A 15,520-nucleotide genomic window follows, 5' to 3' on the forward strand; every position below is an offset into this window, starting at 1 on the left:
AAAATACAATTCCAAAAGCCTCTTAAGACAAAATATGATTTATTACATCAATACAATTACCATTTTCTCTTCTGAAGGTCCAGTTGTGTAAAACAGTGTGATCTGAACAGGTATAATACCCTTTTGAAATGCAGGTAAAATTGCCAAAATAAGCTGTATAATTTAACTAAGCTGTAAAATTTAACTGTCTAAATTTAATTTCAGTTGGTTTTATACTTTATGTCAGATTAGACTCTTGAAAATTTTACCTATACTCTGTTTCACTGTTGCTGCATCATTTTATCAAGATTCAGAATTTCATTAGTGTCATGATACTGATTTTGGTTGGAATGTGGAGTCACAGCAGCCTTGTTTTCCAAATTGGTGCTAAGTACCTGTAGAAAATTTGGGACACATACTCCTAGAATACATAATAAACACCTCCCCCCCCCCCCCCAACCTCTTACATACAGCTTGTATTATTTTGTAATTGTGAAAAAAACTAAAATCTACTAAATCTTCAGGAAGAGAATTAATTAATCTGAACTGTCAAGCTTAGGGCATGTAAGAAAACATCTTTTTCAAAAGAGAGTGTTTCTTGTATTTTCAGAACCTGATAAACAAAGCAATTGTATTTCTTATACTGACTAGGTCTTTGTGGGATGTTTGAAAAGTATGTTGCATGCTGAACAGCACTGCTTCTTAGAAAACAAAATTTTGGCAATTCCAGGAAGCAGCAGTCTGTGTATGTTCATACTCACTAACAAATTATTACTTTAGTCTGTTTGGAAAACAGTCTGAATTTGAATTATGGCTATGTTAAAAGAGAAAAGGACACCTAAGCAATATTGTCTCTTTTCCTCCAGACATCTGTATGGTGAATATTAAAATAATTCTTTGTCTCCAAAGAGCTTAGGCAAAAATCCAAGGCTCAGTATTTTTGCTAAACAGCAACACAAGAAAAAAAAAATTATTCAACTAGTAGTTTTTTTATGAATTAATTACCAGGATCTCGGTATTCTTAGGGAAATTCTGTTTCCTGGCTGTCCCCTTCTTGATTCACGCAGTTGACAGTGTTTCAGTATTAGCATTTCTGCAAGAATGAAATCGAACAGACCTTTTTTTGTTTAAAACACATCCGTCTTGTCTATAATTTGCAGCTGAAGATGGAAACCAAATGTTTTGGGGATGCTATATATGCCTGGAGGGTTTCTGAGCTGTCTTGTCTGCTCTTTTATTCTCCATCAAACTTTAGCTAAAAGGAGAACTTCAGCATTAACATTTTGTGTCATTTCCGATAGCTGAAAATAGTGCTCAAGAAGCTAACAGAAAAGAAGGGGGAAAGGACAAAACAAGCATCAGCTAATTAGTGGCATGGAAACAGTACTAGTACACAGCCAGCCCATGAAGTTTCTCTATGACAACCCTATCTGCCAGTGGCAAACTTGAAAGCTTCAAGAAAGTAGTTTGTACGCCCTTTTCCCTAGCTCATTAACCATTTAAAATCATCTGTTAGTTTCTCTTCACCTTTTTCTAAGAGCAACATCACTAAACCATGTACTTTAACTATGATCCTTCAACTCCCTCACAAAAGCAAGAAATGTTTAAGCTTTGTAGCATTTTAACTACTCTAAAGTATATGAATGGCAGTATGAGAGTGTGAAGTGGGGACGTGTAAAAGCAAAGAAACATAAATAAAGGGAAGAATATTACACCTACCTTGACTGTGGAGCAAAAGATAGAATGACAACATGAAAGTGAGTTAAAAGAGAGCCAACAGAAGAAAAAGAGAGAAATGAAATTTGAAAGCTTTAGTTAAATCCAGGTATAAAGCATCCTAAAATGACATGGGGTAAAATAGAGGCTTCAATTTGGACTATAGTGAATGCTTCATGCTGAAATATGGCAGGGAAATTTCCCTGCTGCTTCCATTTGGGAAGATGTGCTTTTTTGCAACATCCGTTTTGTCAGTACAGAGGCATGCACACTCGAAAAGTTACTGCATAACTAATGTTGTTATCTGTTCTAGAGAAATGAGACGCTTGCAGCTAGTTCCCACACTGTTACATATAAAGGCAGTTGTATGTAATCAGAGAAATCTTGTAGGTACAGTATTTAGAAGCCTATTTTACACATTGGATTCTGGTGTTAAAATTGTCTTGAGCAACCTTGTTATGTATATGTTGAAAGAGGGAAGATGCTGCTATCTTTAATGGAATGGTGTCTTTAAATAGAGTCATGAAATGCATGCTTGGAATTTAATGATACCCACAGCTTCTGTCACAGCTGTAGTGCTAAAGAGGTGAAATAAAAGCAGCATCCTGATACTGAAAATCACTCAGATGGTGACAGAGTTGCTTGCTAGTTTCATGGTTCCGCTTGTGGTGTATCGGGAGATGTTTATGCCTCTGCATGGCTCTTGTTCTGTTTGTCATTAACTGTATCTATTTAAACTTGCATTATAATGCTTTCAGTTACTTTGCTTTGACATGAATGGCCAAAATCAATTTAACTTTTGCAGAGATGTATATTAACATACTTCTGAGGCTTTATGTAAGTTTGAATGAAAGAATTATAAAGAGAAGAATCAACAGGGTCACTAGAAGTTTAAAATGGATGAAGGATTGTATGAGATGTGGAGGGAATGCAATAGGGAAGATCTGCTCATACAGGATTTTGTAGAGAGTTTGCAGGTTGTCTTCTTTAAAGATAAATTTTATGAGACCAATTGATGTAATGAGGAGGGAGAGGAGACAATGTACAAGTGACCAGTTATCAAAAAGGTTGTCCATTTTTTCTGTCATGCTCTACTAAGTTATTCACTCTCCCTTGTAAAACTTGCCTCTCATATCCTTGAAGCTACAACAGATATTGCGAATTTGCTGTGATTACATTTTGTTGCTTTCTGTAAATTAACATTACAGGCCTAAAGCGGACCACAGGTGAAAATAAGATGAGGGAATAAAATCCTATGAAGATAACTCACCATAAAAGGACCTTAGCCTGGTGAAATCTTTCAGTTTTTCCATTAGGAAATCTGAGTGGAATGGGAAGTGTAAGGCAACATCCTCTGCAGTAGCCAACAAGGCAGTAAACAAGTTAAGTATGAAAGAAACTATTAATTCTTGTGTAATAGTAGCACAGCTCAAACAGCTAGGCAATTACAGCTGCACCCCAAGCCCACTCTTACTGACTTCTTAGATTGAACATTTGGAGTAGGATTAATCTACTACCCATTAATCTCCTTTTACCACAGGGAGGTCTGATAGTCCCAGCCTGTGTGTCCCTTCACACAGCTGCTGTGTTATTAAAAAAAACAGCCAGAGAATAGCTTTTATATTCCTCAAACGTGTCTTCCCCAGCAGAGGGGTTTTTTTGAGTAAATATCTTATCTTTTGAGCCATATAAACTTTCTCTTATGAGGGAGAAAACTACTTCTCCTTTTTCCCTTACACTGTTGTTAATGTATGTTGCAATCCATATTTATAAAAATCACTTCTAGTAATTATGTAGCTTGTATATAACAGATATCTAGCTGTCTCTTCCAATTTTTAGCTCGGAGAAATAGTCTTTTTTTCTTTGTTTTGGAATTGTGCAGATTTTCATACAAGTGATGTCCAAAATAAAAATATGTAATCATTTATATATTTTGTTAGAACAGAAGCATGATCTGAGGACTCTATAAGCTTCAATGGTGTCATATTGTCAGAGGCATTGCAAAAGAGCCATTTTGCTAGAAGGAGGGGAAAAAACCCAACTTGAGACTGCTTTATACCTTTGATTCATAGGTTCGTCCCTGGGAGACAATAGTTCATGTATGGATGGATGGTTTTCATAAAAAATACAAGAAAGAAGCCCATTAATGCAAGAAAATAAATAGGTAACTCTGAGTTTATCCTAACAGTGTAAAGTAAACAGCTTATATAAGCCTGATGCCTTGAGTTCTCCTTATAGGATAAACAACTGTGCGTAAGTCCTGTATTTAGACTCCAGACATAGATTTTCTTTAATTGGAAAATAAATAGTGTGTGTCAGAAAAATAGTTGACTTGCATTTTGGCCACCCACATGGTGTACAGTCTGGCAGAAAAATTGCCCATTCCAAGTCTGACCTGTTTTATAAAACTGTAAATACCAGATGTAAGCTGGCTGAATCCATTGAAAATTAGACATGGAGATACCTTAGTGGTAACTCAAAAAAAGCTTAGAGTCATTTCCATCTTCCAAGGGAAATTTGTCACAGACTTACCTGTCAGGTTGGGTGTTTGGTTGTTGTCTTTTTTCCACACAGCTGCTGTTACCGGGGGTTTTTTATGCAAGAGTGTCTGGGGGCTGGGTGGTTAGTATGGCAACGGCAGTTTGTCAAATTTTCTACATATGGTAGTATGAGTTACGGCACAGGATGAGAGGAAGTATTATGATTATTGGTAATCTAGTGGTACAAGAACTATCTTTGGTTCTCTAACACCACTCATGTTAAGAAGAAATCTATGCAGCAGTCAGGGGTTTCTGTTATCTGTATTATAACATGCTAAAGGTGAATGGTGTGATACTTGGCAGCACAGATCTTGCAGGTGAATTCTTGGCCATTATGGCCATTAAAGTGTAGACAGAATTTCACTTTACCTTATGTCAAAAGTTCTGGGGTTTTGTTTTGGTTTTTAAAATCCATAGGAGTATAAGCAGCTAAAAAACTAGCTTCAATTACTGCAAGATATGTCAATCAATGTATTGGAGTGTATTTATTCCCTCTGTTGGGTTGACAGTCAAGACGTATCCTGCTAAATTTTGTTTATAATGATCACAGCTTCTAAGAAAGTAAAACATTAGTGGTGGAACTGAGATTTGCAGAATTTTGGAGACTTTTAAAAGTGGTTAACACGGAATGAAAAGTATACAGCTGAGTAACCTCTCTTTCCACAGTGGCTTCTATTTGCTTCCCTTCATATGTATACATATTTATATACACATGTGTGTGTGTATGTATATGTACGCACACATATAAATAAGATGGGTAGAGGAAATACTGGGATGTAGTTTGCTGTGCTCAGTCCACACCACCTGATTTTTCAACTACAATAAAGCATTACAGTGGTCATGGAAATGGGGTCAGGGATGTAAAGTATACTAATTTGTGTTTAAGAGAAAAAAGCAAGCAAAGAAAGATCCTGGTTATTCATCTTTGTGCTTGAAGGAGTTGCTTGTGTTTGCTACTGTCTAACCCAGTACCTTATACAATGTCTGCACCTTGTACAATGTCTAGTAACTAGTACTGCCCTGAATTCCCTCCTTTCTTTCCATTTCCATTATAATGCCTGAAACAGGGGGAAGTGTCCTTTGGGCGATCCCTGCATCAGATCATCCAAAGCAAAAGTCTGGATCTGCTGGCCTGTAATGTGATTCCTTTAGTCATGCAGCCCCAAAGTGAGAATTTAATGTTTCCCTAATGTTCTGTTCTTTATTTCTTTTGCTGCCTGTTTTCAACCAACCTATTTTCCAGGTATGAACGTCTACCTCTAAGTCATTCCAAGGACTATCCCTGCCTACCCTCTCCAGATTATTCGTTGCATTTTCCACATTGACTTTGTATGGTGGTGATGTTTAGCTGTATTTGTAGTCCCTTGATATTTTTGTTTGTATTCTCTTTCCATTGAAGTTTAATGGAAGAACTGGTATCATGGTATTTAAGGCTTTGGATAGAAAACTGTTCAGTTGGATAGTGGACATATCTCCAGAGTATTTTTGATGTAGAAGCACCTTTTATGTTGCAAGAGAATGCAGCTCTATCTGGCCATTGCCTGAAAACACATGTAACAGTTCTGTTCCTCTGCAGTTTTGCCCTTGGGCTGTAAAGGTGGCACTCTTTGTCGGGAGTGAAGTAGCAATAAAGAATGCAAAAGTTCAGCATTATGACACTTATGCTCTTGTGTAGGTGTTTTCCTCTGCACAGACAGAATGAGGTCACTTCAGGTAAAAGAAAACTAACTTAATCACAGGAGGAAAATGTGTGAGAGAGATTTGTAGACACAGAAAGCAAGCCAGCCTTTTGCAGCCTTCTCTAACTTAATAAATTAATAAACAGCTGTTTGGCTTTTCAGATTTTCTCAGCAGTAAGTGTTGTTAATCAATTTTTAATGCAACAATTAAAAAGATAGGAAAAACGCTATCCAGCTTTCACCAGAATAATTGATTTCTGCAAGACCTTAACTATCTTAACTGTTCTGCTTCAGTGTAAGAGTTCTGTGTAGATAATATGAATAGATCCAATGGAAGTCAAAGGAAAACACAGCTATGTTTATTTTAAAAAGTCTTCCAAAATGTTACTGGCAACCTAGTGGCTCAAAAATGAGGCCACTGTGTATTTTGGATTGCAGGCATTTATTCTGCCTGCATATTTATAAGGAATGCAAATAAAAAAACATCTGAAATGTTTGGCAACTAGGGCTGCAAATAATGCTTCCGTAACTACAGTAAGAATAACCAAAATGAAGCAGTAATTATATGTGTTTAAACACCAAATCTGCTGAACTTCTCAGTTGAAAAACACAAAGTCCAAAACCATAGGAATTCCCAAACTTGGTGTGTTATGACCAAGAATTGAGGCTAGTATTGCCAGAGCATCTGAAGCAATAGAGCAGCACAGCTGTACTGAGGTATCTGGTGGTAGATGATATGCTTGGGGTGGGCAGAAAGAGGAAGATTTGTATTATATAAGCTTAGATATTTAGTGGAAGTGCCAAAATGAGGAGGCTAGTCTCTGTTTTTAGTTTACTTAGCATATCACTTGGGATGAAGTTGATCTCGTAGAGGTTTTCTCTTACCCAGTCAGTAGCTTAGATACCTGTTATCATGTTCATAAAAACATAACGTTCTCATAGACAACTGCAAACTTTGCCCATCTCCTTAAGATACACCTGGAAAGGATTTAATTTTTAAGCTCCGTAGTAGGAGGACGAGGGTGCATTGCCCTATCGCTGTGTTCATTAACATACCTGTAGCATTACTTACATAGATACACTGCCTGTGAAATACCTGCTGGTAGCAAAGAACAGTATTGCAATGCTCTGCTTCTGTTTTGCCAGGTAGCTGCGTTTTGTGATGTTGATGAAAAGAAAATAACAAAAGGATTCTACACTTACGAAGAATCTGAGGTTAGTTATAAGTACTCTTGCATTCTTTACTGTGATCTGGAAGTGTTCTGGGAAATGTGATGAAAGAATACATCACTGATTTTAAATATTGTATGGCAACTCATTTTGCTAAGGAGGCCGTGACAGAAGACTAGATAGCTGGGGATTGATACTGGAGTGTGAACTATGGAGCCAGAACTATGCACCTCACACTCACTGAAGTCAGTTTAGAAAGACAGAAATACATACACTCTGAAAGGATTCCAGTGATGGAGTAAAACATAGCCTTCACTGACAGTTTTTTCTTGTAAGTGGGGGTAGAATTTGGCTCATGATGGATAAAAGTGAAATCTCTATTAAAATAAAGTAAGCTTCTGTGATTAACTGTAACCTGTCTGTATATTATAGTTACACTGTATCTGAATAAAGCTTTAATAGGATCCTTGGGAGCCTAAAACTGTAGGCAGCAACATTTTCTTCCCTAAACAAGGAAGGCCAATATTTAGATGGCAATAAACAAACCATATAGAAGAAAAATGTTGTCTTGTTGCAGTATTAATTTAATGATAGCAAGTAGCTCAAGACCTGGAGTAAAGCTTCATCCAGATTCAGTCCCTACAACAGTTGGTGAAAAGACAGTTCTTAGTTTCATTGGGCATTGGACCCAATCCTGTGAGCGCGGTCTTCTGAGAGTGCAATTTGACATTACCGCTTAGCCACTCTGACTGCAGGGGTGGTCTGACTTCGCTCACTGCCCTCAGCCACACACTCCCACTGCTTTGTTTATAATGGGTCTTGCAATCTTGCAGCTAAAGGATGACTTGATTCAGTTAGTTGATCTGGCAGAAACGAAACCCTCAAAATAAGTTTTTCAGCAAGTTATCTTGTGAATCAAATTACCCTGAGGTTGCATGATCCTTATATCTGATGGGAGTAGGACTGAGGGAGGGGTAGAGGGAGAGGAGGGGCACCTCCTCAGATATAGCTTGTGATTAGACTAGAGTAACTGTAAAATCAAATTCTATATTGGGAAGCTAATGAGTGCTTTCAGCTGCATGAAAACAGTTGGAGTTCAGGGTTTTGACCTGGAATACTGAGGACTCACTAACTACCAGTGCAGTAATACTGTCAGCAGAATTGTTACAGATCCTGTGTATTTGTCTTCCTAAGACATACCCATCCTCTCAGATCAGTCGTAAAGAAGATTGTACTGCAACCTGTTGTGAATCCTCAGAAAATTCTGCAGCTTGGATCCATGGTGAAGTCCCAGTTGGGCATAAGCCATTTAACAGCTCCCACTGAGAGGGAAAGATTCTCCTTTGTATCCGCTATTGTGCCTGCTCTAATGCTTCTCTGCTGGCACAGTAAGCTGATGCAGCTTACTAAAGTGGCAGAAAATTAAACTGCCAAAAAAAGAAAGAACATATTTTTTATGGGGTAGGCTATTAAAGCAGCATACCTTGCAATCAGATGAAAGAGGGAATTGTTTGGGAAAGGGGTAGAAGTAGAGCTTGGAGGTAAGGAAGAAGCAGTGGAGGAGAGGAGTGAGACCTTCTTTCAAAAGCAGAAAGCTCTTAATTCGCATCTGGTGTAGTGTGTAACTTTGTTCAGAGAAACACAATTGTATTGAAAGATTAGGGTAAGAAAATAAGGGGTACTTGAAATGACTGGCAAAATAATGAGTGGAAGATGTGACCAGCTGGACTATTTAGCATGAGGCCTCAAAATAATTTTTTCCCCTCTTAGTGTTCAGTAGCTCCTAAAACTAAGCTAACAAAAGTAACACTCTGTGCCTCTCTACTAAAGTCTACTGCTTTTTCCTGCAGGAGAGACCAAAACCAAAAATTCCTATATGTCACTTCAGAGATGCAACTCCACCTTTCATTATCTGTGTGAAGCTGGTGAGTACCACCTTTAGCCTTAGCTCTATGTGCAAAAATCAGTATTTGCTCCTTATGAAAAATGAATTTCTGTTCACGGTAAATAGCTTTTCCCAGAAGCTTTTACTATGCAATTGAATGGCTTTTTTTATCAAATTGACTGCAGAGTATTTCAGGGATTTAAAAAAGCAGTATTAAGTAAAGTAGTATTAAGAATAATCAAAGGTGCAGCTTCTGTAAAGGCGCTTGGATCTGTTTTACTTTCTTGCCCAACATTATAACACAAATGAACACATACAGTCAGCCACCTGGCCTCGTTTATTCCTAATATTTTGCTGCCCTATGTATAGCAAAGGCTTTGTTTTTTAAATCAGACTTTAAAAGCCGGTTTCTTTGGCACTGCCAATTCCATAGCTGCTTCTGTGCCCGACTCTGGTAACTTTCTTATTTCAAATGGTTTAACTGACCTAATAACATAACTAGAAGATGATAACCAGCAGTTATTTTGCTGCTACATTTAAAATAGCAAAGCACAGTGTATGGGTCAACACAGAAGTTTTAAAGCAAAACAGATAATACATTCTATTTGCAAATGCTAGTAAAAAAGTCTCTAACAGTAATTAAAACCTGTAGCTACATATAAACACCGACATTCTAATGCTGCACTAGATCTGTTCAAAGATTGATTAGCTGAATCTCATCTCATCTGGTACAGCCTGCTTTTAACTTAGCACTCCCGACTTTACGATCAACTCTGAGATCGTAACTATGAGTTGTAAAGCCAGACTGAAAGTACCTTAGGGCATTATCATGTACTGTTGGTTGATAAACTCTTGGATAAGCTAGTAATATTACAACTAATTTAATTTTTCATACTACATATAATGGTGGGTGGAAGTCCCTAGACAAAACATCTGTGGAACCTGTTGTAAAGCACATTTAATTTGTGAAGCCCTTACAATGAGACTATTATACAACATCTTGCCTGAAAACTCTGGTCCATGGCTTCAGTTGTGATTTCAGTGTATTTTTCCACTCCTGGCCACTGAGCATTTTCTACTTGCTGATCACAGAACGCTATAAGCCATAGTATCGTTTAAGTAACATGCAGTATCTTCTTTGGAAATACAGTTTGACCTGCTTGAAACAGTTTCAGAGTTTGTAAAGTTGCTTCTAAAATCTGTGTTTGAAGCAGGTCACTTTTTAGGAGAAGTTAAAAAAAGTCAACAGCTATTTGTATGGAGCCAAATCTCTAGAAGCTGCAGGCAAGTTACCCCTTACCCCTCTCACTTCATGACTGAATTACACAGCTACTGTGAAAGTTGGTGTTATAAGAGCTGATGGCAAAAACACCCTAGTGCAGAGGTAAATAAACTTCAATCCATGTGGAGTTCCAGCAGCATTATGCACTGGAAAAACAAAATAGTGGCCAAACAGACAAGAACAATGCTGATAATGAACTTGCATAACAACATAGTGAAAGTCCCTAATGGAGCTTACCTTTCCTCAGATTTTAAAAATACCTGTTAATACTATGAACCTCACAGTACACCTATGTTGTTATACCATATTATTATTTTAATATTATGAAGACAGATAATCAGGGTGTTGGAAAAACAAATTTATAATAAAGAACTGAAACTGGATTTTTCTGTTAGCGGTGCCCAATACCCTGTTATCACCTGAGAAACCACAGACTACGTAAGAAAGAAATAAAACCCATAAATATATCTGTAGCAAAGTGTAGGAAATATAAACCCAGTGGAGAGAGAAAAGGAACCAGAGGGTCTCAGGAAGCAAGCAGCAGTGCTCCAAGTCCCACTCCCAAACCAAGTCTGCCGGACCCTCCTTTTTCCTACCTCTTTCAGCTGTTGTTGTACTTGCTGTATTTCATTCCTATTAGGAGTCTTTGTGGAGGCTGTCAAAATCCATGAAACCCCACTCTTACTACTTGCAAGGTTGTGGGTGGATTGAAACGGGCACTGTTTTCAGCAGTAGTTTTGTCATGGAGAATAGTCTTCTACCAAAACAAAACAAGTTGATAAAAGTCTGTGGTTTAAAATAATTCAGGTATCCTGTCTGCAGCAGCTTTCAAGCTTCTAGACCTGACCACTAAAGGAAATAGTTTCTATAATGGGTTGAGAAGAGCAAAGTATTGAACTTTTTCATTCATCTGCGATGATATTGTGCAGGCCAGGTGTAATGCTGAGGGTTAATCTTTGCTGTATTTACGGGTTGAGTTTGCCTTGCTTTCTGTGCAGCCCACATCTGAAGAACAGCTAAAACCAAAACATCCCACTTGCTTTTCTTTAATCACCTTTTCTACATTTCTTCTTCCAACATGCTTTTTGAAAGTGGGAGCATAGGAAAAGTAGGATAGCGGACAAATACGTAAAATATTAAGACTGCATCAAATGGAAAATGTTGTCTTTTTTGCAATAGCTATTGCTGCCTCTCTGATGCTATTCACCCAGATTTATCAAATCAAACTGTGCAAATAATGTTGCTGTTTCAAGTTAAAGTCCCAGGCTGATGTGGAATACTATATTTGAGACATAAAATTCCTCTGCAAAAACGGTGCTCTCCTTGTGCATACTGTAAGGGGAAACCCAAAACTCCTGTGCTGAAGAGGTTACAAATGACCTGTATTTTCAAACTATTTAGGGGAAGTAGCTTTACCCAGCCCTGTGTTTCAGGTCACGCAGCAAGCAAACATACAAAAACCGTAGTGAATGCACGGACATTCTTGTGTAGACAGCCGTCAATGCAACAACTACGACCTAGCTCCATGTTGCATGGAACTGTTGGACGTTTAGGTAAGGCAGAAGTAGCTGCAGATTCTTTTGGCTAATTTCTTAAACAAAAGTCATTAAAAAATTCCTGAACATCCCAGACTTCCAAATTTAGCTTTATTATTTAGTAACATAAGTTCATCACCATCCTTCTGAAGAAGAAAGTGTCCTGAGACCTTATTGTCTTTCATATTGCTGTTCTTGATAGGGAATTATTTTTAGTTTTGATACAGGCAAAACCTGCATGTTTATATACAGCTCTAAGAAGGTGATTTTGAAGATTAGGTATGTTTATTAAGTAAGGAAGTGAGTGGGCTGTTTGCAAGAAACAACTCTGCTGGATGTGTAGTTGGAGCAGTGTTTGCTTATTTATTTTTTCAGGCAGTTCCTCCCTTGCTAGCATTGGCATTACTTTGTTACCATATAAAATCATACTTGAAAAAGCAGTCATCCTTGTGATCTTTGCTCAGTTTGCATTTTAAAATGTCTTCACAAATGGCTGCAGCTGAAATTCTGCTGTGTGTGTGTGTGTACATGTGTAAGTTTTTGCTGAAGAGAGTAAAATTCTGGCTTTAGCTTGTCAAAATTGTGTAGCAGCCTGCAGTACCACTTCACCTAAGGGTCTGCACTGTGTGTTTTCTCTCGCTTTGAGGTAAAAGCAAAATGCTTAGAAATCATGTATTGTGCCCTGTTTTGGCATGGATTCCAAGTGCTTGAAATGAAAGGGATTTTTATTTTTCTGTCTCGGTAATTACACTAGTTTGATTGTATAAAGTTTTCAGTAAATTTACTGTTAGACCAGTTATTGTAAAACTCTGCCTTGTTCTGTCACTTCAGTCTTGTGCTCTGCGAATGAAAGATTTAACTCTCCTGCTTAATTTAGCATCTGGGCTCTTTTATATATATTTTTTTAACCCTTCTTTTGAGCAGGTTGATTTTTCAGCAAGCTAAACACAACGGTTCCATACCCTATGTCCTAACTTGCGAAATCTTGGGTTTATGAAATCATTAGTAGAGGCTAAAGGTCGTAATCAAGGCCTACATTTCTGAGTAGAATTCCCTGTTGGTGTGTTAAGTTTTGCAGATGGACCAGTGACAGTCTGGGATCTCAACTAAATTGCAAAACGAGGACCCAGTCCTTCAAAGTACTAAATACCATCAAGTATTTTCTTGATTTCAGGAAGTAAAAAACAACAACAACAACAAAAAGTACTAAACATCTTTCACAATCAGGGCCTTATTGCTCAGGTAAGAAATTGGTTACCTGAAGTGGAGCCCGTGCTTAAAAAGCCGAGTGCCATGGGCCCTTTCCTGCACTTCAGATTATTCATTAGCTATGCTTTTTTTATGGTTAGTAAACATCAGAGTTCAATTATGAATTTTATGACTGGTGGTTTTGTCTTTTGTTGAAATTCTGGATCAGATTATGTCATCTTTGTATTTTTTGGCATTGCTAGTGAAAATAGAAGAATGTGGCAGGTAGATGAGAATTGTGTAGAAGAAAGGAGAGCTAATCCGTGATCTTCAGGCACAGCATGCTCGTTTGGGCAAGAAGTTTGAAATGTATGCACGCAGTGTTTCCTATATAAACTCAGGCAGCAGAAGCAACGCAGAGGTTTGGAGAAGACAGGTCAGCTTGTTTTGTTATTAGACTCCCTGTTGACAGAGATGGCAGTGTTCTTGAATGGAAGGCTTCCAAGCAACACCCAAATACGATAAGCACTTTTATAAGCAGTTCAGCTGATGGGTCCACAGTGAGCTGGGAAGCTGGATGTACAGTCCTCCATGTGGGACAGAAACCTTAGTTTCTGAAGTCAGGTTCATTAAAGATTGCAGAGAAATTTTTTGAAGCCTATTATTCTAGCCAAAGTGTAGTGTTCCACCTCCTTTAATTCCACAGTTTCAGCTGGACTCTGTTTTTGTAACTTCCTGTCCTAAACACTTGCAGTACTGTTGTACATTGTTAAAATGTCAGTATTGCTGCTCTGGGCCAACCAAAAGAACACCAGTGATCTCTTTACTTACCTCCTACAGTGTTGTGAGGTTTAATTCTTTATTTTTTTGGGTGACATTCCTGAAGATCAGTACAATTAAGGACTTCAGGAAGAACGAAGTAGAAATGCTGAGGAACACTGAAGGTGGCATGTTTTCTTAATGACATCACTGCCTTGCAAGATTGCTCATGGAGCAATGTGAACAGGTTCCTGTTCAGATAACGTAACTAGGGCTCAAAAGGAAACATCTTTAACTGTGCAAAGTATTTCAGTTACTTGATGAAAGGTTTGTTCATCGGACAAGCTAATCATTGTTCAAAATCTACAAAAATCACTGTTTTGTCAAACTCATTCCCTTGGTCCAGTGTCTGAAAATGCCTGCATTAGAAAACAAAATCTGCAGAGCTTAGTATAGCCCTTGTGCTCTACACAGCAGGAGAATGAGGTGTCTAATATGTACCCACCCCACCCCCCCATATTAATTTGAACACTAAGTTTTCAGCATACACTTAATCTTTGAATGGAAATGTTTCTGAGCCTTCATTTATGTTTAGTTCCACAAATGGGACCTTCTTCTTTGGTCTAAAGAACCAACTTACCAAAACCTGTTACAACCTGAAAGGAGTTTGTCTGGTTGATCTAATTCTCTTTTTCTTCCCTCACAGGATTTGACAGGTGGAGCATTTGAAACAAACCTGAACACGCTGAACTTGAAGGAAGGGATGGATTACCACCACTTTAACTAAAAACCAAGGTAAGGCAGTGATACTGAAGCTGTGTTATCCTCTGTGTATCTGTGTGTAGGAAGACCAAAATGCGCAGAGGTTTAGAATTCTTTAGTAATTTGTGCTTCATTAATCTTTGTACTGAGTAACCCCTTTCTAAGGGAGGTCCTAGTTACTCCATGGATAATGCTATTTGCTCATTTTATTATTGCACATCACTTGTTTACCAAACTCAGTTTGATTGTTAAATTGTATTTCTAATTTAAATAACCATCAAATACAGGCCAGAAGATTACAAGAGGACTGTTACCATAGGGAAGCCTTAAAAATGCATCAAGCAAAGCCTATAACCACTGGAAGTGTAAAGAGAGGTTTCTGTCAAACACTGCTTGGGGCCCTCACCCATTCCCTGTGACTGGCTCATTTCCTGCTGCAGGGAGCAGCAGCTGGGGCTTGCTGAGGTAAAGCTCTGCGCAGGGCTAGTACTGAGATCCAGCAATGGCATCCTCTGATTCGGGGCTGTGTGAGAAGTACAGTTGTGTCTGTAATGTCATCTGGCAGCCAGATGATCACATGTACAGATGCTCACAATTTTCACTGGACCTTCTCAGGTTTTTTTGAGTAAGCACAACTCATGTTTTTTCTTGCAGCAGGGACCTAAAGGTATAACTTTGCAAAACCCAAGATCTTTCAAGAATGTACTAGAAACTTCTGTGGTAATGGCAGCGTAACAACATAGGGGCTGTGGATTCAGGAGTATTTCTGCTGCAGTAATGCCTGGAAGGAGCCCCTGTGGTGTGTGCAGCCACAGGGCCAACTCGGTCTGTTGCACAGTGTGTGAATTGAATACTGTTTGTTTAATAGTTAGTGAGTAACACTGATCTACATTGAATTTCATCTGCTAGACCAGGTTGCAAGTATACTTAAGAAGTACTGAATAATATAATGTATAGTTACATTCTTGAAAAGGAAAAAGAATCTTAGAGACAGACAGGTTGCAGCCTGGGAAATGAACAACTGC

General features: G+C 38.2%; 1 protein-coding gene across 9 annotated transcripts in view; it reads left to right on the plus strand.

Moving 5' to 3' along the window:
- The window catches only part of QTGAL (queuosine-tRNA galactosyltransferase), a 152,882-nt gene that overhangs the window by 130,125 nt on the left and 7,237 nt on the right, over positions 1 to 15,520 (plus strand). For 7 of the 9 annotated variants that reach the window (XR_012652733.1, XR_012652734.1, XR_012652735.1 and 4 more), the window contains 3 exons: positions 7,061 to 7,129; positions 8,935 to 9,009; positions 14,440 to 14,528. Coding sequence is in view for 4 of the 9 variants with exons in the window: in XM_075044879.1 (XP_074900980.1) it covers positions 7,061 to 7,129; positions 8,935 to 9,009; positions 14,440 to 14,520 (225 nt within the window). In the remaining 5 variants the exon portion in view is untranslated. Of the gene's footprint in view, positions 1 to 2,903; positions 3,860 to 7,060; positions 7,130 to 8,934; positions 9,010 to 11,684; positions 11,805 to 14,439; positions 14,529 to 15,520 lie in introns of those variants that run through there. The other 2 variants (XR_012652736.1, XR_012652738.1) reach the window with 2 other exon arrangements.

This window comes from Buteo buteo, chromosome 13 (assembly GCF_964188355.1).
Source record: "Buteo buteo chromosome 13, bButBut1.hap1.1, whole genome shotgun sequence".
NCBI lineage: Eukaryota > Metazoa > Chordata > Aves > Accipitriformes > Accipitridae > Buteo > Buteo buteo.